General features: G+C 50.0%; 12 protein-coding genes across 12 annotated transcripts; 7 read left to right on the forward strand and 5 right to left on the reverse strand.

The window, feature by feature from the left end:
* On the reverse strand, positions 1–1839 carry N7457_000514 (pseudouridine synthase DEG1; the record flags this gene model as incomplete). The annotated part of the gene is made up of 1 exon (XM_057171582.1): positions 1–1839. The coding sequence occupies one exon, from the start codon at positions 1837–1839 to the stop codon at positions 1–3; it is 1839 nt and encodes a 612-aa protein (XP_057035485.1).
* A 684-nt stretch (positions 1840–2523) lies between these two features.
* N7457_000515 (Small GTPase superfamily Rho type) lies at positions 2524–3398 on the forward strand (the record flags this gene model as incomplete). The annotated part of the gene is made up of 4 exons (XM_057171583.1): positions 2524–2615; positions 2751–2991; positions 3057–3176; positions 3234–3398. The coding sequence occupies 4 exons, from the start codon at positions 2524–2526 to the stop codon at positions 3396–3398; spliced, it is 618 nt and encodes a 205-aa protein (XP_057035486.1).
* A 1018-nt stretch (positions 3399–4416) lies between these two features.
* On the reverse strand, positions 4417–5493 carry rps0 (40S ribosomal protein uS2; the record flags this gene model as incomplete). Its single annotated transcript, XM_057171584.1, has 2 exons — positions 5225–5493; positions 4417–5155 (listed from the first exon to the last, which is right to left on the reverse strand). Exons 1-2 carry the CDS (start codon positions 5392–5394, stop codon positions 4417–4419), a joined length of 909 nt encoding a protein of 302 aa, XP_057035487.1. The 5' UTR covers positions 5395–5493.
* Positions 5494–5731: 238 nt separating this feature from the next.
* On the forward strand, positions 5732–6700 carry N7457_000517 (mitochondrial 37S ribosomal protein uS15m; the record flags this gene model as incomplete). The annotated part of the gene is made up of 1 exon (XM_057171585.1): positions 5732–6700. The coding sequence occupies one exon, from the start codon at positions 5732–5734 to the stop codon at positions 6698–6700; it is 969 nt and encodes a 322-aa protein (XP_057035488.1).
* A 1519-nt stretch (positions 6701–8219) lies between these two features.
* Positions 8220–10754, forward strand: N7457_000518 (uncharacterized protein; the record flags this gene model as incomplete). The annotated part of the gene is made up of 3 exons (XM_057171586.1): positions 8220–8489; positions 8545–9598; positions 9655–10754. 3 exons carry the CDS (start codon positions 8220–8222, stop codon positions 10752–10754), a joined length of 2424 nt encoding a protein of 807 aa, XP_057035489.1.
* A 400-nt stretch (positions 10755–11154) lies between these two features.
* N7457_000519 (uncharacterized protein) lies at positions 11155–11481 on the reverse strand (the record flags this gene model as incomplete). The annotated part of the gene is made up of 1 exon (XM_057171587.1): positions 11155–11481. The coding sequence occupies one exon, from the start codon at positions 11479–11481 to the stop codon at positions 11155–11157; it is 327 nt and encodes a 108-aa protein (XP_057035490.1).
* Positions 11482–12074: 593 nt separating this feature from the next.
* Positions 12075–14072, reverse strand: spb4 (ATP-dependent RNA helicase SPB4; the record flags this gene model as incomplete). The annotated part of the gene is made up of 3 exons (XM_057171588.1): positions 12075–13179; positions 13232–13738; positions 13795–14072. 3 exons carry the CDS (start codon positions 14070–14072, stop codon positions 12075–12077), a joined length of 1890 nt encoding a protein of 629 aa, XP_057035491.1.
* Positions 14073–14497: 425 nt separating this feature from the next.
* N7457_000521 (diacylglycerol/polyprenol kinase family protein) lies at positions 14498–15604 on the forward strand (the record flags this gene model as incomplete). Its single annotated transcript, XM_057171589.1, has 1 exon — positions 14498–15604. One exon carries the CDS (start codon positions 14498–14500, stop codon positions 15602–15604), a length of 1107 nt encoding a protein of 368 aa, XP_057035492.1.
* A 530-nt stretch (positions 15605–16134) lies between these two features.
* N7457_000522 (crossover junction endodeoxyribonuclease) lies at positions 16135–18933 on the reverse strand (the record flags this gene model as incomplete). Its single annotated transcript, XM_057171590.1, has 2 exons — positions 16135–18772; positions 18920–18933. The coding sequence occupies 2 exons, from the start codon at positions 18931–18933 to the stop codon at positions 16135–16137; spliced, it is 2652 nt and encodes an 883-aa protein (XP_057035493.1).
* A 1742-nt stretch (positions 18934–20675) lies between these two features.
* Positions 20676–22310, forward strand: N7457_000523 (putative actin-related protein RO7; the record flags this gene model as incomplete). Its single annotated transcript, XM_057171591.1, has 1 exon — positions 20676–22310. One exon carries the CDS (start codon positions 20676–20678, stop codon positions 22308–22310), a length of 1635 nt encoding a protein of 544 aa, XP_057035494.1.
* A 237-nt stretch (positions 22311–22547) lies between these two features.
* N7457_000524 (Transcription factor) lies at positions 22548–24741 on the forward strand (the record flags this gene model as incomplete). The annotated part of the gene is made up of 4 exons (XM_057171592.1): positions 22548–22613; positions 22662–22729; positions 22788–23634; positions 23686–24741. The coding sequence occupies 4 exons, from the start codon at positions 22548–22550 to the stop codon at positions 24739–24741; spliced, it is 2037 nt and encodes a 678-aa protein (XP_057035495.1).
* A 286-nt stretch (positions 24742–25027) lies between these two features.
* Positions 25028–25961, forward strand: N7457_000525 (enoyl-CoA hydratase/isomerase family protein; the record flags this gene model as incomplete). Its single annotated transcript, XM_057171593.1, has 4 exons — positions 25028–25078; positions 25295–25354; positions 25439–25791; positions 25850–25961. The coding sequence occupies 4 exons, from the start codon at positions 25028–25030 to the stop codon at positions 25959–25961; spliced, it is 576 nt and encodes a 191-aa protein (XP_057035496.1).
* Positions 25962–26285: the final 324 nt, after the last annotated feature.

The raw sequence follows: 26285 nt of genomic DNA on the forward strand, positions 1-26285 counted from the left end.
TTATAAGAGTGATGCCTTTGCAGCCTCAATCTTTGCCAGCCTTCGCTGTTTTGTGACAAGTCCTTTGGCATTTTGGACTTCCACGGTCTCCATCTTGGACTTCTCATCCACACGGACATATTTCCCACCAACAACGGTACTATCACCACCTTGCCAGACTTTGGCGCCTCTGTTTGATCTCTTAGACAATCCAGAGATCAAATGGTGACCGTTAATGCCTTCCACACTCTGATCACCCTGACTGACAGTCAAATCTAGCAAGGCACCTGCTAGAATCTCGTCGATCTTGCGTTGTCTCCAGACTGTCCACAATTGTTCAACAGTTCCACGCATTCCGAATTTGCTATCGCCCTTGGCACTTGCCTTCTTGTCACCGGCATAAATCCAGTTCAAGGAATCAAGACGGCTACCAGAATCTGGCTCCGGGAAAATGCAGTCCCAAAGGACCAGAGGAGCGTCATCGGCCATGGCATATGTGGGCTTCCGTGGGTTCTTGGCAATATCTAGCAGTTCAGGAACAATAGATGGGGACTCGAACCCCTGTCCGACTAAGAACAGGATCGCAACCATGTGTCGCACCTGGTGCCACAAAAAGGCAGAACCATGGAGGTCGAAGGAGTAGACCTGAGGAATGCTTTGGGACAATGTGCCAGGAGTTGTCAAATCAGATTCAGGGACAGAACCTTCCTTGGCTTGGAAGCCAGCTCGGCCAACATAGCCCACAGGGTTGGTCTTGGGATTGACGGCCTGAATACTAGAATGATGAATAATGCGTTCAAAATTATCAATCTGCTTGTTGGTGTCGAGCTTGCAGAAGTTCCGGAAATCGTGTGTACCCTCGAAATGTTTGGCCGCCTCGCGCATAGCTTCAATATCGAGCCAGCCCTCGCGGAACTCAGCACGTGGTCCCTTGCCATTCTGTGCACGGTTCTCAAAGCCAATAGGCCCGGGAGTTGGGGAGAACGCAGGGTTGGTGAAGAAGTATCTATAGCGACGCTCGCGGCAGGAGAAGCGGGCATCGAAACCAGGTGGTGGATTAGGACACCACGCCAAAACCCTGATGTCTTCCGGGAGCACTCTGTTCAAAACACTGATGTAGTCCATTTCATCAGCTACATCGTCCCACGCCTTTTCAGTAGATCCTGAGTCAATGTTCATGGCGTCCTCGCCTTCAACTGGGGGCTTGGGCTTGGGCCGTTGGCTGCGAACCCTCAGCCCAATAACCTGTCCAAAGGCGCTCACGCCCCTATCTGTACGGCCTGCTTTTGAGTAGTCACATCCATCCCAGTAAAGGTGATATGGGCGCATAGGGACTCGCTCCCCGCGCTCGGTTGGCTCAAGATCAGACGTAGTCTCTGGAAAGATGAGCCGAGTACGCCGCAATGCCTTCCACATTATTTCTTCAACCGTAGGCAGGGGCGTGGTATTGCCATTTGTATGCTCGAGTCCATTATATGCCTGACCCAGGTATGCGAACTTGAGCGCAATGAACCGCGTCGAGTATTTAGAGGGGTCAAAAGTACGATCGAGCTTGGCAGGCTGTGTGGCTTTGATAAACCGTGCTGGCCCAGGCACTTGGGTGATGTCGCCCTCTGGAGGAGAGTGCGGCCGCTTCTTAGGGTTCTTGCAGGACTCGGAGAGTTCAATCGCAGGTTCGTGGACGTCGGTAGAGATTGGCGCGGGAGGGGGGCGGGGTGCCTGCGACGGGCCTTCGACCGGCGCTGTGAACTCTGTTGTCCGAGAGTGAAGTTGGCGCTCTAAATCTGTGATGCGCGCAATAAGGCTGGCGTTACTCCAACTCGAATAGTCGAGTTGGCCTTTGTTGTCCATGTCCGCCATGGTTTGGGTTGTGGGGATGTGAGATTTGCAAATGTGTCGGGTTTGTCTGATGACTTGTTGTATGTTGCAACTCAATGGAAGGAGCCTTGCTGGCGGTTTCCACATACCACGTCGAGCAACTGAGGTTGCGTGTGGAGGTTCAATCTGGATAAGATCAAAAAAGATTGAAAAGTTCCACAGAGCGCTATCTGTTGTATTTTATGTATTAAAGGTTCGTATCGGTCTGTAATTACACTAGCCCAGCATCCTGGCTTGTATGTATTTGATGTACACTGAAGTACCACGTGTTGATCATATCATAAAATTGACTACAAGAACTACAAGACCCATTTTGGTATTGTATAGACATTACAATTTATAGTAGATATAGACTATACTTTATAGAGTCGTAGAAACAATATATACATGCATAGGTACCTACATATCGGCAACCTGGCGGGCACGTCGATCCGATCTGCCAAGCATCGAACCTTACCACCCAAAGTTCGTCGTCTCTCTTATGTACCTGCAGGTGACATCGTACAGCTATATTAACACATCCCGGGCATCTATTGATATAAGCTGTGCTGAACGCACAGTGGAGACAAGTATTCAGAATCATCTTGTTGATTGATCTGCCAAAGGCTGCATTCAAACTGCCCGAATCAGTACTCCAAGAGCGAGACATATATCGAATCAACAACAATGGCTGAGGCAGGTCATCGCCCGGAAAGCGATAGAACAGTATCATTACTTCTCCTTGGGGATGCTGGGTGTGGAAAATCCACATTTTTGGCGTGAGTACATATATATATGGTGGCCTCGTCGGCTTGATACCTGTCCTCGAATTGTGGTTCTGAAATGCGAGTCATCTCAAATTTTTGAATGCTCTACATATAAGCCTCACATAGAGACACACTGACATCATCTAGTCGTCTCAAAAATGGACGGTCGATCCCATCAGGCCAGCCTCATACTGGACTAAAAACCCCGGAACTGTTACGTGACGGTGATCAACCTTTCATTTACGACATCCGGTTCTCAAAGAAGACTTTTAATTTAGAAATCTATGATACATCTAATCCAAACCAGCATTGGTCAACTCTTCAGCCTGACCTGGTTGTTCTAGCCTTTGATATCTCCAACCGAGACACGCTGGAAGGACTGAAAGAGGTAAGTCCCGATTTGATCCTCGAGGTCGCGCTCATCATATATTAAGTTGAAATAAATCCATCCAGTGGCGGAACGATACTACTCGATACTTCCAGTATGGTCATGGCGAGCGTATCCCAGTGATGATGCTAGGGCTGAAAAGGGACTTACGAAGAGAAGGCGAAGGGATCATCTATCCACAAGAGGTAGATAACTATGAGATGGAAGTTCACACCTGGAAAGGACTGACTGAGCTGTTTTAGGCTTATCGTATAGCTCAGGAGCTTCGTTGTGATAGGTACGCCGAGTGTTCCGCTGTCACAGGCGAGCTGCTCGCAGAGACGTTTGAAGATCTCGCTAGATTGGCAGCGATGACGACTACTGAGAAGGGTGGCCAGACGGAGGGTACTAGTTGCATCATTCTTTGATTGTTTCCCTGACGATTTTTCGTCAATTTTTTATACCCCAACATATGTAAGCCGGTTGTGTCAAGGTACCTTGATGTAGCAGCCTTGGAAGCGCCTACCTAGTATTATGTATAACAAATTATTGTCAAACTATAGATAGAAGCTCACTGAGAAATGTCAAGGCGTCTCAGAACCTTTGGCTTTCTGATATCCATTGCCTGGATATTACTTTCTGTCACCGCTCTACTCAAACCTGTAAGATATTGTGATATCCTGTGAGTGGCATTCTAATATAGGTGTTTTGAGTACACCCAAAATGCACCAACAACAATACGTTGTATTGTTCAAAAAGGCTGGCCCACTTGATGGGGCAGAGATGTGGCATTGGGGTGGACAAGCAGACCTCAAGAGGTGGATTCAGACCTCATATAGATCCACAGCGTGTGGTGCCTATATGTGAGGAATCGCTGAAGTCTACAATATACACTACAGGGCCTACTGGATATGATACCAAGCACAACCTTTTCAGATTACTAGAATATACACAGGGAGAAACCAAGGTAACGATTAAGTCCACCTTGTGAATTGACAGCACAGGGCTTTCCCCCAGAAGCTTCGTAAACAAAAGCAACTGGATCTCTTTCCCTCATAAGCGCCAGTCAATGATTGGCATGACAATTCCTCCCCGGTGCAAAACATGGAAATAAAAAAAAGTGCTGGTAGTAAGAGACCACTGAGGCAAAAGAATTGAAAGGTTCCCGGTGAAAGCTCGTTTTCTTCTGCTGTTTTTCAGTTTGTTTTGGTTTTTTGAGAAATGCACACAGAGACTAGGATAGACATGTCAAGGGAATTTGCGGGAGATTGGAATCCATTGGGGTGAATGGAATAGATGGTGTATAAAAGAAAACAAGAGCATTTCTCCGATTCCTGTGCCTCGAAAGGGCTCATAAAATCGTCACAATCATCCCGGATCGCCAGACTTTTTATTGTGATCAAACTTCCCCCCTCTCAACGACTATCCTCGTCCCAGCGAAGCAATTTACCACTTGGCCTCACCAGCGGCGGGCTGAGCCTCAGCCCACTCGGTGGTCTGGGGAGCGGAGCTGGCGGCCCAGTCGGCACCCTCAGCATCCCAGGTAGTGGCAGCACCGGCGGTGGCAGCGGAGGCAGCAGCGAAGGCAGTGCCAGGGTTGGCAGCACCGGGAGCGGAAGCATCCCAGTTCTCACCAGCGAAGCCGGACTCGACGGCGGCAGCACCAACCTCCTCGGCACCGGCGACCTTAGCCTCATCAGCAATCTCCTTGTTCTCCTCGGCCTCGGGGTCGCGGTAGAAGTAGAGATCAACAACGGTGTCCCACTCGGTCTCGCGGGTAGCGAGGGTACCGCGGAGACGGAGGACCTCACGGGCGAGCATCCACCAGACGAGACCGATGGCGTGGCGACCCTTGTTGTTGGTGGGGATGGCAACATCGACGAAGTCGGTGGGGGAGTCAGTGTCGCAAAGAGCAATGACGGGGATGTTGACGTAGGAGGCCTCCTTGATGGCCTGGGCATCAGTGCGGGGGTCGGTCACGATGATGAGACGGGGCTCCTTGAAAGAGCGGGTGATGTAGTTGGTGAAGTTACCGGGGGTGAAACGACCGGCAATGGCGGTGGCACCGGTGTGGGAGGCGAACTTCAGGACAGCGCGCTGGCCGTAGGGACGAGCGGAGATGACACAGACATCGGCGGGGTTGTCAATGGCGGCGATGATACGGGCGGCCAGGACGATCTTCTCCCTATTCCAAGCAAGCATGAATTAGATACCACTAAACCACAGTTAGACGTCGTTTCGCGTTCGCGCATACCAGGTCTTGCCGATGTTCAGGACGTTGACACCGTCGGCGCGGAGCTTCCAGAGGTAAGGCTCCATGTGCACCTGGAGGTTCTTGGAACCAAGGTGGCACTGAGCGGCAAGGAGCATCTCAATGTCCTGCGCGGTAGGGTTGAAAACCGGGGGGAGCTGGGAAGGGGCCATTTTGGGCGATTGATGGATTGATGGATTGGAGGATCAATCGTCTGGCTCTTGTCGTGGTGATGGAGGGAAAAAGATCAAAGCCAAGCCGCGAAATTGTTGCACTGTCGCGATTCGGCGAGAATTTCGCTTGCGTGCGCTAGGGCTAGGGCTGTGGAATATGGTTATGTAAGGATGACCTTGGCATTGTTCCCACGTGATACGGGAAGCCTGAGGCACCAATCATCCCTGTTGGGATTAGCGTGATTTGACATCCGGCCGCAAGATTTCCCGACGAAAGGTCGATGGAAAAGAGGTTGATCGTTAGAATAGAGCCACCTACTCGTCAGCTACAGCCACCATGCCTCCGCGCATTTCAGTCCAGCCCTCTTTGAAGGCATTGACCGGTACGCCAGTCAAATACAGCAGCCCCCGGGGCCCAGACGTCCAATTGCTAATCAAAACTCGTCAAGGATCAGCCTACGGATCCAACCCGTTGTCCAGTTCGATCAATACTTCTATCAGAGCCGCATCCAGCAAGGTGCAAGTGCGGAGGAAACATGACCCTTTCCTGATGGCTCAGGCGCGCCAGCGCAAGGCAGCCAATGTCTCCCGCCAAACAGTCCTCGCGGAGGCACGGCAATCTTCGCTCGGGGACCCCGTCAAGAGCCAGCCGACCCCGTTTATCTTAGAGATGACCGCAATTCAAACCGAATCCCATATCCCATCATCATTGGCTCAGGATATCAACTACTACTTGAAGTCGGACGAGTTGGATGCCGCCCTCGGCTTCTCCAAAGACTTGGCCGAACCGCTTCAAACCCCCGATCGCGACACAGCTGATCCCCAGGTGGAGCAGGAGACATTGGAAAAGCACAATCAAGCTCATCGCAATGCCCAAGAAGCTATTGCTAGAATTGTGAACCTGAACAATGGAAACACCAAGGACCGCGTCCGCCTTAACATTACGAAGTGTATCGAAACGTTCGGCCGACACTACACAGACTTAAATCTCCCACCAAAGCCCTCGGCCGTGGCCCACGGATCCGGCCCTGTTCATCCGGAGCGCGCACCCCGTGTTGGACCCGATACCGGCTCTGGTGAAGTGCAAGCTGCCATTCTGACCGTGAAAATCATGAACCTCTCCCGACACCTCGAGACCGCCAACAAGGACAAGCACAACAAGCGTAACCTGCAACTACTCGTGCACAAGCGCCAGAAGTTACTGCAATACATCCGCAAGAAGGAGCGTGGAGGTCCCCGGTGGCAAAACCTGATGGGGACATTGGGACTGTCTGACGCTGCGTGGAAGGGAGAGATTGCCCTCTGAAAGGGCAATCTCCTAATAAAAGGTCTTTTGTCTCCCTATAACACTCCTGTTTTTGGTGATTGGCTGGTTTTGAATACAGCATCGGCGTGTCACCTTGTATCATCTATCTAGGAACTAGCGAGGGGTACTTGTTGGTCCATATCTCTATTCTCATGTTTTATTCGCAGAGCATCTGTACAAATAGCATTATTTTCTTCTTCTTTTTCCACATTTATTTTAAGGCGCAAAGACAAAGCAGGACTGGGCTTTCTCTTTGCCGTAGCCTACAAAATGATATTCTACTAATCAGTACCACTGACTAGTATGTATGTCACTAGTATGCCTAGCTGATGATAAATTCCAAGAATACTGGGGTAAATTATATCTTCTGGAACCAATGCTTTACCATTCGTCGTCACGCCACAAGCCCTGTTAGTCAATGAAGCTCATTCCAAGAGATTGTTGGTATATTACTTGGTTCCGGTAGGGGCAGAAGATTTCAAATGAAGAAAATGGTCGTTAGCTTTGCTCTGGAACATAAGAAATATGAGTTTCTTGGCCAGTTTGTTGATTATGAATACGATCTGGCTGTGCAAGAGCCATCTTGTCGTCCCACTGGCACGCTTGAGGCTAAGTATGTCGTCAATGAAGTAAGGGCCATGAGCAATGGGCCTACAAGGGACTGAGGCGGCGCTCTTTGTGCAGGAAGCATAGATCGCGTGGATCCACCTGTACAACATACTTGGCGTTTCTAGATATGCTATGTACACGAGTGTATATTATGTAGTTGTAGTCAGTGTGGTGTGATATAGTTCGGGAGCGCGTGGCTGGTTTAACACTGGCATACAAATGGTCTGATATACGCCCTTCGTGCGGACATGCGTCCAAAGACGCAACGCGGTCTCTCTATAAGGCTAGAGCTATTCCATAGATTATCGAGTGCTCCGAAGAATGATAAATAAATTCAAAAGAAATCGAGTCTCCCATGCAACCGTCGACACATGTAGATCGATATTTCAGCACACCGCCCACACGAGGAAACATTCTGCCGGGTCGCGCCTTCCGAATTTCAAAAGTTACATGCTCGGCCCAAACGAGCCCTGGCAACGGCTCCTTCCCTTTTCACATCTCGTCGCCTAGGACCACTTGTTTACCTTGAGCTTCTTCTTCTTTTCTATCCTGTTTCCTCTTCTCCTCCTCTCCATCGCCTACCACGTTACCGTTTCAAAGCCTTGGATTTTCATTCTGAACATTTTGAGCCTTTGGATACTTTGCTAGGGTCTCTGTGATCGACCTTATTTCCGCCATTTCCTTCCGATAGTTTTGTTTCTTTTTTTTGGATCTTTGGATCTTCATCATTTTGGTTACTGGGTCCTTTGGACACCAAGTAATTTGGTTACCTAGCCTTCTGGATACCTACATCTCTTTGGATATCAAGTCTTGATATTTCTGATTGATCCACTGCGTTGCAAGCAGTTCCCCCAGATTTTCTCTTTAACTCGACATACAATATCCTCCCGCTTCTTGCGCGATCGCCAAGATGAGACTACGGTCGAACAACATTCTGCGCCCGGTTGATGCATACGTTCCACGCCGCCGCCGAACGAAGAGTCCATCGGCACAGCCAGAAGAGACAGTGAATGCTACAGAGAATGTTACAGCGAATGCTACAGAAAATGTTACCGCGACTGCGCCAGACACGCGCTCCGCACCAGATGCACAGTCTACGCAAGGGTCTTCAGCACAACCTGATGCGCAGAACAAACCCGCCCCAAAGCGAAAGTCAACCAAGAAGACCGGCCGCAAGAAGGTAAGTTCTATTTGAGAGGTCACAACTGTTCACAACTAACAGACTTCTCTAAAAGGCTGCCGCAAAAGGCAAGAAGAAGTCAGATCCCATCACCAACACTCAAGCCGATACCCAAGCCGATGCCCAAGGAAATACTCAGGAAGATGTCGTCACCATTCTTCCGTCTGTTGAGCAACCTGATCCCCGTATGTTGACCTGTTCCCCTCCCAAGCCTCCCGAGCTTCCCAAATCCCCCAGGCTCCCCAAATCCCCCGAGCTCCCCAAATCCCCCGAAATCCCTGAGCCCACCAAGCTCCCTGAGTCCACCAAGCTCCCTGAGCTCACCAAGCTCCCTGAGCTCACCAAGCTCCCTGAGCCCACCAAGCCCATCAAGCTCGGAAGGTTCATGCGCCCGTCAAAACGACGCGAAGGACGCCCCAGCAAGGTCTTCACATGCGGGGGTGCTGCCGAGCTGCTTCGGAAAATGGAGTTTTCAGAGATTTCACACCCAACTCCATCCCCCCCGGAGACCCCTGTCTTGCGATATGCTTGGCCTCCTTTATCCCCTGGAAAGGTTTATGACAAGCTTACTCGCATTCCCTGGTCACTTCCCTGGACTCCCCCATCTCCCTGGAGGGGCTGGCCTCGCAAATTCCATCTCCCTAAACCCTCGGATGAACCCACGCTAATCAGCATGGAAGAACCGATATCTAGGAAACGCAACCGAGCCTCGGAAGACGATCACTCGTTAGCGAAACGTCACAAGCTAGTACTTCAAACCCCACCTGGCATGGGAAATCGCCCTCGCGGTAGTCCTCGCAGAACGTATGCGGACCGCGCGCGGCGCCGTGAAGCGGAAAGGAACGGACGGATCGATCGTACAATTTATCGCGTCCCTCAATTGCTGGCTCAGCAGGGGGAAGATGGGAACTCTGGGCGCCTGAATTCCTCACCCTCTCATGCAGCCGAAGAGACCATTGCCCGCAATAATGAGGTTGTTCCGTTTGCTGCGCTGCCTCCTGCACTGCCACCGAATCACACCCAACCTGGATGGGGCCGGTGGATTTTCGACTCAGTAACCCGACTTTGGCAACGAGGAAATGTACCCCAGACGGGAGAGGCTCCAGCAGGTAAGCATTTTTCATTTCGTGGCATATCTTTATAATGGCTAACCTTTTGATTTCAGTGGCGGAAGCCCAACCTGCAATTGACAATGAGCCTCACATAACAACACCATTCTCGGCTCCTCCTTCCTCATCTGCTGTGTCTCGAAACCTGGAATCTCCAACCCCGCGGTCTCGTGTTGCAGAGCCTCAAACCGCCAAGCGCAAAAAGTACACCTACGATCTGGACCCCCGCGGGTTTGACCCAGAACTGCTCGCGCGTATGCGTGCTCGGAGTTCAAAACCAGCACTTGGACCAGTTCCGGCACCCCCAGAGCAAATTCGTGCACATGAGGAAAACGAACAGAAGAAACGCAAGAGGCAACCCTCCCCGGATGTCATTCCGCATCCCCCAGGATGCAGTTACGGCTTTGATCCAGATTACTTCATTTATGATGATGACGAGGAGGAGGAAGAGGAGGAGCAACGTGCCGCAGAAGAACAGCCGCCCCAAGATGATATGACTCAAGAGCCTATCATCAGAGACGCGCCGGAAGAGAAGGATGAGCATGTCTCCAAGCGTAAGCGCACTGGCAACACTCGCCCGGAAAACTTCAATTACCAGGGGCATTTCCAGACCCCCGGGTGGTCTTCTTCAAGCTCCGACGACTCTCCTCAAAGTGTATCACAACTCCCAGTCGCTTCGCCACCTAAACCAAAACCAAAGCCGATTTCATCTCCTCAGAACGAAGCAGAGCCACTCCGCTTGGCCCGCAAAATGGCACAGCCTTACAAGCCGAAGACCCCAAGTCGCCTTCGCGCAGCTCATCGCTATTCAAATAGCCCCGCCACCAGCTATCTCGAAATCCGACGTCAGCAGGAGATTCTTCGTCGCCGCAGGATTGGCCCATACCCACGTACATTTGCCAAGGCATGCCCGAGTGGCGATCTCGAGCACATCATCTGGCCGGAGCCTGAACCTTGGGTTTCGCGTCTTGCCTTTGATGAAAACCTCACGGATTACATGGAGAAAACAGAGACCCACCGTTGTTACAAGACAGTTGTCAACGGCGTACACGAATTCTTCATGGACAAACTTGCTGAAAAGCGAGCTGCAAGAGCCGCTAAAAAGCGAGCTGCAAAATCCGCAAAACTCTCCAAAATATGCGTTGCTGCTCAGTAACAGATTGGCATCACCCGTTACTCATGTACATCAGTTGATTCTTTTCCTTGGTCTACCTTGGACCTCTGTTTGATGGTTCTACGTTCAGAACCTTAGTGCTCTCTATTTCTGTGACTCTTTTCCCTGGCCTGCTTTGGACCTCTCATGGGTCTAGCTGCAGTCCTTAGAGACCTTGTTTCTGGTTTTTTTGCGCCTTTCCTCCTGCCCGCTTTGGACCCCCTTTTTGGATGCGTTCAGCCTTGGGCCTATTTTGTTGCGACCTCTCCACTGGCTCGCCTTGGACTCTATTCTGATGGATCTAGGCCTGGGCCTAGAAATTTCTGTATTTTGACTGTTTCAAAACTTGTAGTTCTTTAGCGCATCTTCATGAATACAATATCCAGCTTTTGAAGTTAAGTAATCATATTCTGTGACTAGCAACTGCTCCGGCTTCTACTGCGCTGGAATCACCACAACCCAATCTCACTTCGTCATCCGGAGGAATAGCGTTGCCCAAGTTTTCTGCCTCATCATACTTCTGCGTATCTTTTCCTAAATGATCACGAACCCATGAACTCAATGCACGTTGGCGAACATTCATCGATATTTGCTGACGTATCGCGTGATCCTCTTCAAGAGCTTCAGTTCGCTTTTTGAGGTCTCGCATCTCAGCCGTAAAACTGAACGCCTCATCATTCACTACCATATTCTTCGTGTTATCGAAACAGACAGCCTCGGCTTCTTTCATAACTTTCGCTCGTCAAATTGGCAACGGGTTCTTCCTCGCTATGATTGGGCTTAGGCACTCTTGGTCTCGGTCTGAAGTACTCCGTAAGAGTGGATTAGTTCGACTCGTTCAAGTGGAGTGCCGCAGGACGGGGTTGGATTAGTCATTGGCCTTTTGTGTGGGGTCAGGTGCCTCTTCTATACTCCGACAGGGCAGATTCAAGCATCAGATGCAGGGAGAATCCGAGGCATAGTCCACTGGTAAGATAAGAGGTTGAAAGAGGGCAACGACGGGAGAAGTTGTTAGGGACTCCGCCTTCCACCTACTCTGCTCTTGTCTGTTCTTTTTCCCTAGTCTCTGACCCTCGACAGTGAAGCTGTGAGCCCTCATAAAAGCGGCGGCCAAGTTAGAAAAGCCACGTAGAGTCACATAGTGTCGTCATGTAGGGTTTGCGTAAAGTCATCAGTATACAATTCAAATCAACGTGGAGCTGCCATAGAGACAAGGTTCATCGGGTTCATTAGTAGAGTAACTAGACAAGTAACACAGGAAGAATCACAGCATGGTATCAAAATAACTTATGCATCTATAATGCTACCTAGGAATTCTGAGATCTAGTCGAAGCCCTTGAATTCACCATCACCACCTGCCTCCGCTGCCTTGGCTGCCTGGTTCAACAACCGCTGCTGCTCATTCTTGGCCCGAACCTCCTCCAGCATGCGCTCGGTTTCAAGAGCCCTCTGCTTCTGATCTTCCGGCAACAGCTCCCATTTCTCCTTATCCTTCCGCGCCTTCTTGAACTCCTTCTTCTTGAGCCTCTGTTCCCGATCTTCGGTCTTTTGACTCCATGCCACACTCTCAGTAGCCCGGCGCTTGTTGGTTCCCTTGTCAGCGCCCTGCCCGTTGGCAGCCTCCTCCATAGCCTCCTTGCGGCGCTTCTCTTGCTGCTTGTCCTTGTACGTGTAATTGGTCCAATCAAGTGTGATACCGAGAGTTCGGTCTCCCTCAAAGGAACGCAATTCGGGCATCTTCGGCAGCTTGAGAAGTCCCCATGCCTTGCCGAGAGCTTCCCAGTCCAGATCTGCGACTCGGAAGATACTGCTAGCTTGGTGCTTGCTGTAGCTGCGCAGCCAGCTGACAAATGCCTTCTGGCCCTTGTCGTGCATAGCGCGGTCTTTCAGCACGGCTTTGCGCACTTTGTCTATAGAGGCCACGGCCTGTTCGTCGGTAAATTCGGGCAGATTGAATGGTGCGACGGGGGTTTTGCGAATTTCAAGGAAGGACACGTAGTCTTCCTCGCGGCCGGGGTGGATGAGAACGATGCTGAGGCCTCGTCGGCCGGCACGGCCTGCACGACCACATCTGTGAATGAAGGTTTTGGGGTCGGATGGTGGGTCGATCTGGACCACGAGGTCGACGGTGGGAATGTCCAGACCGCGAGCGGCGACATCGGTGGTGAGGAGGATGGAGGGGGTTGTGGAGGTTGTGAAGCGGGTGAAGTTCTTTTGGCGGACGTTGGCTTGGTGTTTCCCGTGTAGTGGCACCAACAGGAAGCTATCGCCTAGGATGATGGGTAGGATTGTGGCGAGATAGTCGACACTGGAACATGTCGACACGAAGAAGATGGTTTTTTGAGGCGTGGGTTGAACTGAGGAAAGGATGTGCTTCAGAATGGCATATTTGTGAAGCGGGGGTGTTGTCATATAGGTCATTTGCAGACTATTCAGCCGTTAGTGCCGGGTTCAATTAGAGAATAGAGAAGTGGCCGTACCTTGCTGGAGTGCGCTTTTCTTCAACACCAGCTCCTCCTTTGACCTTGACGGCAATTTTTACGGGGTTTCGTAGACCCAGGCGGACGATCTGATCAACAGCCTCACTGATGCTGGCACTGAACAATCCTGTTCTGCGTTGCTTGGGCAAGCGGCGCAAAATCTTCTGCAGGTCATCTTTGAATCCAAGATCCAGAAGTCTGTCGGCCTCGTCCAGGACAAGCATTTCGAATGATGCTTGGGGGCAGTGCACGTGAGGCGACGAGAGCAGCTCCAACAATCTTCCGGGTGTACCAACCAACACATTGGGCGAGTTCTTAAGGAATGCTTTCAGATCTTCCGCCGGAGTTGTTCCACCACCCAGGAGCAGCTGCGGGACGACCTTCAATGTCGAGGAGGAGGTTTTCACACGAGGCGCATCATCTTCGGCGGGCTTGATGGCTGTGGCCGACGCAGGGTGGAATTCCAATAGCGAGAGGAGGACTTGGTGAATCTGAGAAGCTAATTCTCTGATCAACGAGTATTAGCAACATTCTCCACAGAGCTGCTTTTGCGCATCACTCACCTTGTCGGGGAAATGACAATCGCGCCAACATGATGTTTCTTGAGAGGTTGATCAAGACGAAGCAGCTTCTCAACAATTGGGATCAAGAATGACATTGTCTTTCCACTTCCAGTGACCGCTTCCACTACCACATCTTTATGCTGCATAAACAGAGGGATGGCCGAGGCTTGGACTGGGGTCATGCGCGTGAAGCCCATTGCGCCCACAGCGTCAAGGGTCCATTCTGAGAGCGGCGGGGTAAGCGCATCCCACGCTCTTGAGGATGATTTAGGAGGCATTTATCAATTCAAACCGACACCGAGTCGTTGAATTGCTTTGTGAGTCGTCATCGCAAAGAAAAAAAAATCCGTTATCGATTAGATACGGATACACGTGACTGCGGCTGTGTCGGAAATGGAGATCGCGATCTGCTTTTCCGCCCCAAGTTGGTCTTGCTTCATTGACTTTAGTCTGATTCAATATCACATGTGCTTAGTGTTCTCATCATGCACTCGGTCTCTACTTTATATTTCCAGCTTATTTGCTCTTAATCACTGACAAAGCACCGTGACGCGCCCGCAAATCGCCCATCATTGCTTTGCTAGGAAGTCCAAGTATATACCGTGGCATATTCGCTTGTGACAACGCAGATACCTACACCCGTCCATTGTTAGGTGTAGTTCGACCTACATCACTTCCTTCTTTTTCCTTGATAGCATCCAGCATGTCTTCCCCAAATGCGGCACCAGCGACACCTCGCGTGATATCACCGACCCCTTCTGTATCGGATCCATCAGAAACACGTGATGGATATTATGCGCCAGTAACACGGTCTGCAGCACGTCGCCAGCGTCAGCCGGAAGCCTCAGGAGAAAGCTCGAGTTCAGCGCGAACATCAAGATCCCCCACATCACCCTCGGCGCGCAACCGCCGATCAAACCCCAAGATACCCGCCTCGCCGCCGCACTCGGCAAACGGCACTGCCTCAAAAGATTATCTGTCCCCATCAAGCATCCCAGATGCCCTACGCGACTTGTCACGGTCACCATCTCCACTCGGGCTGATTCCCCTCCACTCTCGCTACCGCAGCTTCATCCACCGCCATGAAATCCCGCGCAAGCTCTTGCATGTGTCAATTGGGTTCTTGACTTTGTCGCTATACACCAAGGGTGTGCAAAGCCTACAAATTACTCCAGTACTATTCACTGCCTTGGTGCCTATTGCGGCAACGGACTTGATTCGCCACCGGTCCGAGAAGTTCAATAAGTTCTACATTCGATGCATGGGCGCCCTCATGCGCGAAACTGAGGTCACCGGCTACAATGGCGTCATCTGGTACCTCCTCGGAGCGTATGTTGTCCTCCGATTCTTCCCCAAGGATGTCGGTGTTATGGGCGTGCTACTCCTTAGCTGGTGTGACACCGCCGCCTCAACATTCGGTCGTTTGTGGGGCCGCTACACCCCCCGTCTGCGGCCCGGCAAGAGCTTGGCTGGTACCCTGGCCGCTTGGTTCGTGGGTGTTGCTACCGCCGCTGCATTCTGGGGCTGGTTTGTGCCTTACATCGGTACTTTCCCCAATGACCCGGAAGACGCCTTTATGTTCACAGGGCGCTTGAATCTGCTCCCGAATTGTGTTCGCGGTCTTCTGGGCTGGGAGCCTAGTGACTCTGCCGTCATCACTGGTCCTTTGGCTCTGGGCGTCATGAGCGTCGTCTCTGGCATTGTCGCCGCTGGCAGCGAGTTCATCGATATCTGGGGCTGGGATGACAACCTGACCATCCCCGTCCTGAGTGGAGTTGGCCTCTGGGGATTCCTCAAGGTCTTTGGGTAGATGGGTACATGATAGACCCCTGACTTATCGGTGCATGGACAACACCGCCTTTTCCTTTTTCTTAATACTTACATTCTGGTCTTTTAATGTTTGAACAGGTTTCTTCCTTTCTTTTCTACTTTCGGGCATTGCGTTGCATCAATGTTTCTATTCTTGCTTAGATAGTGGCAGACCGACGTCTTGTCCATTCTGGATATTCTCTTTTCTTCAATCTCTACTTGTTTTGGCTTATATTTTGCATGGGTACATGTACCTCCTGCACTTCGCTTTTGTACTTTTTGTTTAGATACCGGGGTACATACATGCATGTGGTCATCCTACTCATAGACACCACTTACAGCCTACATTTGTACTCGCCAACCAGAATTCTTGATAGATCAACTTGACTCAATTTGGACAAAGTAATTGACATGTGTATTTCCGACATCAATGTTGCGCAGGAGCGCAACATATGCTCTTATTCAAAAAATCACATTCACGCTAAACAACAGGTTCAAATCTGAAAAATGAAGTAAGGGTATAAAAAGGCATTAACTGAGGTCGAGGATACTGACACGAGATATCCGTTTCTTCTTGCCGGTTTGGCTTTGCTTGTGAACTGCACGCCGGCTATCGACATTCGACACTTGGCCAGAATCTTGTTCAGAAGACTCCTCGATGGACCAAAAACCATCATGCAAAACAATATTCTCCAAGTATTCCGGGGTCTTAGGTTTTGGGGATTTGTTCTTCGTCTCCTTTGACTTCTTGGGAGACTTATGTACTTCGTTGATGTCATTATTTTCGCAGGTCCTCGTGCTCAACGGCACACCATGCTTGGGCTTGGGCCCGGGATTGGGATTTGCTTGTCCAGTAGACTTGGATGGTCTGATGACCTCGGCCTTGAAGGAACGAGTCCGGGCTTTTGGTGATGGCGGTGGCTTCTTCGTTGAGGGTTGACATAATGAGCGAGTCGCCAGTTCTTCATATCGGCTAGTGGCGGATTCGCATGTCAGGTCAAGGGACTCGATGGCTTTTTCGATATACTCGACCTCGCGTCCCTCTTCGCATTGCCTCCTGGGGATTTTCTTTGGCTTGGATTGAGTCTTTCTGAACGGAGAGGGCAGGGTTACCAAACTTTTTGCTAAAAGCTTCTCTGAATAACCTTCGGCCTTATAGACGTCGGAGACTGAGTAGCTGATCCTGAGTCCTTGAGGGGTCTCCGGACGAGATGGAGAGTATCCGATATCCATATCCAGTGCATCCGATTCTTCAATATCAAATCCACCAGTACCCAAAGCTGTGCGCCTTGATCTAACGCGGGGCTGATTCGCCACTGGGTGACGTTTGATATTGGCAGAAGGAGATAAGCTGCACATCGAAGAGAAGGGTTCGAGAAGATCGTCAATCTCTCTGGAGATGCGATGCATAGTTGGTGAGGGTCTCTGCTGATCATACATGCTCGGCGAGGAGAAGGGATCGTCCTCCTGATCCACAAATATTGGCGAAGTAGAACCAGAACCTGAAACAAGCCGCGAGAGAGGGTTGCTTGAATGATTAGAAGTAGCGGCTTCCAACAAGTGCGCCTGTTTACTTGCTGGAATTTCTGGCTTCTCTTTCGTCAGAGTACCGTATTTCAGGATGCTTCCCCTTTTCATACCCGCATCTATCTGCCCCTTTTTCCTGGGAGCAGTGCGTCGAGTACTGGTCTTCTTCTTGGCCGCGGCTTGTGCGGCTTTCTCGGCTTTCTCGGCTTTTTCAGCCAGCTCTTTCTCCCACTTTTCCACGAGTGCAGGGGCACCGAGCTTTACCACAGTCTCAAAAACCCAAAATTTTTCGATAGAGAGAGGATCAAATCGGTTTGCTACCCGAGTTTTCGATGGCGTTGGAGTAGGTGATCCAGCAGCTATCTCTGCGTCGTCCTCTTCCTCGCCCTCCTGTGTCTGAGTTGCCATTGTGTCATGCGTCGGAAGCGGTGGGTTTGATTTTTCAGCGAGGAAATCCAACCCAACAATATCTGCGGGTAGCATATCTAGCTGGAGTTCTGGCATTGCATCTTTGCCGAAGCTTGTTCTGGTTCGATACACCTTTTGCATGGTGGGTGGAAGATCGGGTACAAAGGAAAACCCAGGAGGAACGCCTAGAACAGGTCTTTGGAGACGCAGTCTGTACGAGACAAGAGGCTCAGCCAGCAATTTGATCAATTTCTTTGCCCCCGATTGATACTTCCATTCGAAATGGTCTGCAGCAAATGTTCTGATCGCCATGGGATCGATATCCCTGTCCCAGGCATCTTTGAGCTTTGTCTTCAACTTGGACATTTCTTCGTCGCTGGAAACTTTCGGCCGGACATAATACTCGAGAATTGTTCGATCTGGGAACGAATCTGGGATTTTAACTGCCCGATGTTTTGTCGCAAAGTAGCCGTTGATGTTCTCTGAAAGTTCACATTGGAGTCGTTCTCTCCACTCTTGCAATCCAGTGTCCACATCCGATTGCGACGCAAGCGTTTGTAAACCTTCACCGAATCCAGCCTTGGCAATTTCCGCAGCGAGCTTACTGCCACATTTCGGAATACCAGATGGTAGATAGTCTCCTCCACTGAGCATTGCGAATAGAATCATCCCAGGTCGGTCAAGAGGTATATTTGAGGGATGTCCATCTTGTCCCATCGCATAACAGGTGACATGAGTGGCAGAAGAAGTGCCAGTGCCGCTCTCTTTTGAATAGTTCATGACTGTCAAGGACGATCCAAACATCAATGCATCAACATCGTTGCTCATAACAGCATCCACGATACCTGCCTGCTGCAGCCTTGCGCATTCAGCTTCTGCCTCTCCCGGGGCATCGTGACACGGAAATCTGAATCGTTCAATGAGTTCCTTGGAGCGTCTGATGATCGGTGCACTGCCGTAACTACGTGGTGATACCGCTTTGCCTCTCTTGAAAGCGGGTTTTTGCGGTCCGTCATAGACAAAAAGTGGGTGAATAGGTAATGCAAGTAATTTCAATAGTCGAAAAAATAAGGTGCGCAATTCTGGGTTTTTCCCGCCCCGACCTGCTTGCACTTGAAACAGCCAAATTGAGATGTCGACGGCAATACGAATCGGCCTTGCTGTCCGCTCCAGGTGGGTTACAGCCAGCTTGGCCAGAGAGATACGCTCTCCCGGGCCAATTGCATTGATGAGCCTAGAGAAGGTTAGCGAGTTTGAATCAGAAAATGGAAAAACGCGTCTCAGCTATTTCTATGACCGCTGGAAAACTGAACTTGCGGTCAGGACCCGCCTCGATATATATGCCTGTGAACCCGCAAAACGCAAGGACGATCCTACTTACCCAGGAATACCCATGGAGCTGACCGCAAGCTGTACCAATATAACAGATCAAAAAATAGATGTAGCGCTCATATGGTTAGAAAAATGCTTTGCTTGTTTTCGTCAAGGGAGGAGAAGGAAGTTACAGTCCCTCCGCAAAAGTTTCCGTACGGTCGGGGGTCCACACCCGCGTTTTTCGCGAATAATTACATTTTTGACCCGCGTCTTCTCCCAACCCATGGTTTTTAAAAATTCACCATGGTTCCCAGGACCCCTCTACGTCCTATTAATTCTAATAGGATAAAGGGAAATGAGCTATCTCCCTATCTCCGGGGTCAGATCTTTGGTCAAGCCCAGCTAGGCCTGTCAATCGCGAAAATTGCCCAGCACTTCAGTTTATCCAAATCCACAATTCAGTATACCCTCGAGAAAGAACCTCTCCGACACGAAGGCAATAATCAAAACCGCGTCGGTCGCCCCTCGATTTTATCAGCAGATGACCGTTCTATGGTTATTCGATTGATTCGAAACGATCCCTTTATTACCTATCAAGAAATCCGCGAACAAAGTGGCTTAACTGCTTCCGACGATACCCTTCTTCGAATGGTCAAAGCCTCGGGCTACGGACATTGGAAAGCGAAAAAAAGACTATATTTAAAACCGGAACACGCCGAGCTACGCCTTAATTAGGCTTTGGAGCGACGAAATTGGACGTGGGATGACTAGAAGAAGATTGTTTAGTCCGATGAATGCTCTATTAAAATCGGGAAAGGGAAGCGTTACCGTTAGGTCTTTTTCATCAACCACCGAAATAAAAAATGGAAAAAAGAACATATTACCACATACTCGAAGTCGAAAAATATCTCAATTATGATTTAGGGAGCAATATTCGGTGGTGGTTGCTCCGATTTATTCCAAATGAATCGTGACTCGGAGTCAGCACGCAACGGATACTCAAGGTTCTCGTATCGCGAGGTTCTCGAGGAGAATTTACCCCAAATTTGTATGGATTCGACGCGAATCTTTATGCACGATAATGCTCCAATCCATACTGCGCATATTATTCGTGATTGGTTGTGGGAGAATGGAATTGAGACGATGGTGTGGCCGCCGTACTCACCTGATTTGAACCCTATTGAACATGCATGGGCAAAACTTAAAGAAATGATCGACCGCCTTGATCCGGACCTTGATAAATTTGAAGGTCCCAAAGAAGATCTGATTCATCATTTCGAAGAGTTAATTCATGCTGCATGGGCGATGCTAGGCCAGGATTACTTTGATGGGTTGATTTCGAGCATGGGGCGCAGGGTTGAGGCAGTAATTGAGGCAAATGGGTGGTATACTAAATATTAAAAATATAAATTAAATACTATGTCCAATTGCCTATCTAATATATATTTTTATATAATTTTACTATATAAATTGGGGGTATAGTATTTAATTGAAGTTAGCAGGTTCGATTTGCTAAAATCAAAAATGGGAGATATATATTTGATGGGGTGCGGGTCGTACGGAAACTTTTGCGGTAGAACTGTAATGGTCTGGATGTCAATAAAGACGGCCCGATGTAGATCCGTGTCTACCCAGGCCGAGCTTCAATCTCCCCCCATGAAGCCTATAGATCTCACTTTTGGTTAATTTTACCTTTGTGCACAACTGCATTCCAATGGGGTCAAACCCCCACTTCGTATGCTGGTGAATAAAACAGTTGTCACTACGAACCCCGCGGACTGCTGTTGCTCCGAGAAGAGTAACGCGTCCAAGAATCAAGCACCATGGCGAGCGATACAACCTCCATGAGTGCTAGCAAACGCCACTCAGCAACATCTAGTCTACGCCATAGCCAAACAGCACGGCCTGCCTCCCCCCATACACCACAGACACGTTCAGGAAACACCTCGTTCACCAGCAACACGTCGCCGGGTTCCTCCTTTCGAAATGAAGACGATGCGATCATCTTTGAGATAGGTGCACGATGGCTACGCGCAGGGTTTGAAGGAAACAGTGCTCCTGCATGTGTGGTTGGCTTTGGACCTGAAGAGTCGAGGAGAGCGGGGGACTATCGAGGATGGATGCAGGGTAGCATTGGGGCTGCACGACTACCGCAACCCGTCGATGTGGAGGAATGGACACAGGCATATGAATTGTGGCGGCTGGACTCACGAGAGGTTGATCTTGGCCTAGTTGAGGACAAGATCGAGCGTGCGTTTCGGGAAACATACAACCAGTTCCTGTTGACGGATGCAGGCACATCTCGCTTGGTTCTTGTTCTGCCATCTCTTATGCCACACCCATTGCTATCCTCACTGCTGTCGACGCTCTTTAGTCGCTGGCGCTTCCCGAGTGTCACTCTTCTGTCCAGTGCGACCATGTCAGCAATGGCAGCTGGATTGCGGTCAGCTTTGGTAATTGACATTGGCTGGGCCGAGACAACTGCCACTGCGATCTACGAATACCGAGAGATGACTACGAAGAGAACGACACGGTCTATGAAGCATTTGATGCAGGAAATGGGGCTGCTCCTCACTGGTTTGGCTTCCGAAGGGGATCGCGATCCGGAGGCCGAAGATAAGATTTCTGTTGGGTTCGCGTACTGCGAAGAAGTGATTAGTCGATTTGCCTGGTGCAAACTGCAGACAGAAGACGATAATTTGGCAGAAGAATCCGACCAGAAATTGTCAATTCCTTCACCAGCCAACCCGGACGAAGAATACATGGACGTGCCGTTTTCCCGTCTCGCCGAACCCGCCGAGAAGGTGTTATTTGCGACAGGCATCCCGGAATATGAGCTGGATGACGAAGAGAAGTCTTTGCCTTTACTTGTCTACAATACCCTTCTTTCATTGTACCCTGACGCACGTGGAACATGCATGTCTCGTATCATTTTTGTGGGCGGAGGTTCTCGAATTCCTGGGCTGCGGCAGCGTGTTCTCAAAGAAGTCTCACTCTTGATTGCGCGTCATGGATGGAGTCCAGTTCGAGGCAAGGCACTCGAGCGACAGCGACAGCGATTGGAGGAGTTGAGACTTTCGGCTCAGAAACCACCCAGCGAACCGAAACCTCCTACAAGCAACGGAGAAGCGCCATCCACTGACGAGGAACCATCCGATCCTTCCAAAGAAGTACCAGAGATTGACTTCGTGGAGCAAAAGCTGCGTAAACAAAACAAAGAGATCCCAGTTCCTATCCAAGGAATCTTGCGTGAAGTCGAATCTCTTGGCGCATGGGCGGGTGCGAGCCTGACAACTAGCCTGAAAATCCGCGGGATGGTAGAGATTGAACGAGAGAAGTTCCTACAGCATGGACTCGCTGGAGCTACTCGAGACATCGACCATCCTGTTCCTGATCGTCGATCGGGGCTGAGATCTGGTGGTGATCGGTCGAGTTGGACGCTGGCAGGCTGGGCATGAGAACTATGTACAATTTTCAGCATTAATAGATACCCCATTGGCTTTCGAAGTCATAATCTTGCATTTTTGGTATGATCCTAGTTCACTGGCATGTATTTCTACAGTTTTCAAGCATCAAGAACTCGGAGCTTCGGTAAAAGCCAGCCCGGATTCCGCCGCGGGGAAGAGACCCACGGCCCAGATTGTCCCCAACTTTCCAGGGTCTCGCGCCTGGAGTCTGCTTTTGATGCGACAAAAATGAACGATTTCAGTCCTCCACCACTACGCGCACCCACAGCATGTGTTGCTTGTAACAAAAAGAAGGTACGAGAGTGGTATCTAGTAGGATCGAAGCCGTACTGATCTCTCTAGGTTCGGTGTATCTTCAACGGGAATCCTGATGTATGTGTGAATTGTCAACGGCATCAATGGCCTTGCTTGTAAGTATACTGGGATGTAAGACAATATGAAAGATTTGACGTTTTAACTTCTATTTAGTCGGCGGGAGCGCAAGAGGAAAAGAGCCCACAGCAATGCTGATGACGGTGCCAATAACGCAGAAGCGGTCCGAAGGAGACGGGTGGCTTGGGGAGAGGGGCCGAACAACTTCAGTCCTACTGGCACTGTTAGATCCCCCTTGACAAGCCCCGATGATCATCAGGATCAGAGCCAGGGCCGCGACATAAGCCAGGAGAGAGCTGGTACTGTAGATCATGCAGCAGCGATCACACCGGACTCCAATCCATACTCCTCCGCTCCAACATTAAGTTTTATGGCACGCTCCCGGTATTTCGAAGATACCGTGGCGATCAATGAAGATCAAGCTAGATCATATCCAGAAGGAGGTGCAGATGGACCGACAGAGGACGACCTTCAACTACTCAGGCTGCAGGGCGCATTTGACCTCCCACCACGAGCTATCCGAGAAGGATTGATCAACACCTTCATCGAACGATGTTCACCATGGATGCCAATCATTGAGCGAAGCTGGCTAGAAGAAAATGGTTCCCAGAAGCCGTCAATTCTACTTCTCCAGTCTATCTTTGTTGCGGCAAGTCGAGTCACCTCTGCGCCGGCTGTGACTGCGTACGCATCCTTGCACCAGTTCTATCGTCGCGCAAAAGCATTGTTCTGGTCAGGGTACGAGAAAAACCCAGTCACCGTTGTCGCAGCAGTGTGCATTTTGCATTGGTATAACCCGGAAGGGCCTGAGCATGTATCCACTAATACAAGTGGATTCTGGCGATACGTAGGGGTTGGTTTGGCTCATCAGATTGGATTGCATAAGGAGCCGACAAATAAGAGAGATGCCGCCCTGAGGCGTAGGCTATGGTGGACTCTATTTGTAAGTTGAAAATGGGCTCGAATAGTATCGATCAACACTGAGACCAGACAGGCTAGAGATTGTTGTATTTCTGCAGGGCAAGGTCGCCCACTAGCAGTGGATATGGAGGACTGTGAGGTGGCACCGTTGTCTCCAGAAGACTTCCACGATTCAAGCTCGAACGCCGCACTATTCATCGCATACGTTGAGATCAGCTCTATCCTGGGTCATCTCACCGAGTACTGTCGTCGGAAGACGCTCACACGCCAGGTTCGACAGAATCTTGAGAATCGCCTCTATCGATGGACACGAGAACTTCCATCCTCACTCCGCTTGTTTCGCAGCACAAGTACATCAGAAAATACATCAACTCAAAAAACATTGGCCCCTTACAACTTTGAAGCGCGTCAGCTTCACATGCCTTATTTCACCTGCCTTGCCATCATGTGTCGACCTAACCCTGGAGAATCTTCTTCAGCCGCAGTCCTGTTAGCATCCTCCTTTATGGCAGGAATATTTGAAGACTTCCTTGCTCGAGATGAGATCCAATTTTTGGGCCCAATATTCACATTCCACCTTCTGGCTGCTGGAATTGGGCTTCTCTCGTGTAGGAACATCCCAGCACACCGGGGGAAAATAGCAGCCAACTTGGAAAGCATTTATTTGGCTCTGGAGGAACTCGCAAAACGCTGGTCATCCGCTAAAGGAAGTCTAAGAGCTCTGAAGAGCATTGCTGAGCAACAGCGGAGCACATTGACAACAGACGAAATGTCACCGGCGACGCTCTCTAGGGAGCACCTACAATTTTTTGAAGGGCTTGGCCCGGATCTCTCTTGGGCTTGGTCGTGCTTCGTAGATATCGGACAAGCCGGGGGATCTAATGAGAGAACTACTTCTTCTCTGGCAGCCGGGGGTCTGGCTATAGAGAATTGGACCGAATCCCGGGCACCGGATGCCATCTCTTCGGATGATTACAGACCGCTTACGACAATCTTAGATCCAAACGCAGGATTTACTATGGGAGATATACCACACGAGCTCTCAGGGAATTCTTTTCACAACCAGTATCAGGGCATGGGGGATTGGCTGTTCAAGGACTTAGAATGGAATGGCGAAATTTCATGGTAAAGAGGGGTTGACTATGTACAACCGGTGATTCGAGGCTCCAATAGACCATCCATAGATAGCCCGCTCATCGAATATCCGGATATTCGGGCTTTCGTTTATTTCCTTTTCCCAAATTCTCACGACTTCGGCACTCGGTGCATTTCGGCAACAGAAACCTGGGGACGCGAAAATGCGGGGAAATTGGGGGATCTACAAGCCCAAGTTCATACAGAAGTTGTCAAGCTCGAATATACACCAGATTGACATCTGCCCAATTCTGATACAATATTCTGATACAATCGCAAACATGACCGAAATTCCAACCTTCCAAAATCTCTCCCTCGAGAGACACGGAAATGTATTCGTCCTGACCATGCAGAAAGCCCCGGAGAACCGGTTGACTACATGGTACTGCCAGGAGATGATTCGGGCCTACTGAACAGTAGAAAAAATTCTGGGCACTGACTCAGAAGGCGCAGTAATCACACGGGGGAACGATGCCAAATTCTGGTGCACTGTACATGAGATGCATCCCAAGAAATAGACATCGGAAGCGCTAATACAATATCCCTAGGGACTGGATCTGGATGAAACAGAAGCAAACCCATTCGCAAATACAGATGGATTCTATCCTGTAAGGCGAATTTCTCGAATAGCTGCTCCATAAGAGACACGCTAGCATATCAGATATACCACCCAGCTAACAGCGTGAAATCAGCTCATCCACACAATCCTCGACTTCCCATTCCCAACAATCGCTCTCTTAACCGGACACACCTTTGGAGGTGCCTGTCCACTCGCCCTGGCCCATGACTACCGAGTCATGAATTCCCGCCGCGGCTTCATCTCTATGCCACCTGTTAACCTGGGTCTGCACTTCGACGGGATTGGCTCACTGCCTCGTCTCAAGCTGCGCCCGCAAATTGCGCGCAAGATGCTGCTTGAAGCGCATAAGTGGACCGGACCCCAAGCATTAGAGGATGGGGTTGTGGATGCTGTGGCAGAGCCGGAGGAGATGCTGAACGTTGCGTTGGAATTGGCGGCAAAGTGGGCGCCTAAAGCGAAGATGGGGTGAGTTTTGATCTGCTTCAGAGCTGTTGAAGAACCTCTGCTGATGTTGTGGATCTAGTGTGTATGCTTTGCTTCGCCAGGAGCTTTGGGGGGATGCTGTGAAGAAATTCCAGCAGATCAGTTATGTTCATAGTCGGGTGACTTCGGCTCCTGCTAAGGCGAAGATTTGAGTGAATAGTGAAGTCTGTGATATAGCAAAGCGACCTGCGAAGATATGAATGTATTGGAGTATCTTATATCCATATGTGTACATACATGTGTAGGTGAACTTACCAAGGGTCTCCGTTCTCACGAAGTGTTCAAATGATTTTCTATAAGAAGTACACCAGCTACATCTACTGGTATATGAAAACCGGTGACGCTCAAGTTCTTGAAATTGGATACTCGGTGGGTTATGTATACCTAGATAGATGTAGGACGTAACAATATTGGCAATGACAAGTTAGGTTTTATTCTTTTTTCCAATTGTTATAAAAACCAGTCATCTCTTAGTT

The sequence above is a fragment of the Penicillium paradoxum genome, assembly GCF_028828445.1.
Source record: "Penicillium paradoxum strain IBT 22861 chromosome Unknown utg000002l_segment0_segment0, whole genome shotgun sequence".
NCBI classification, from domain to species: domain Eukaryota; kingdom Fungi; phylum Ascomycota; class Eurotiomycetes; order Eurotiales; family Aspergillaceae; genus Penicillium; species Penicillium paradoxum.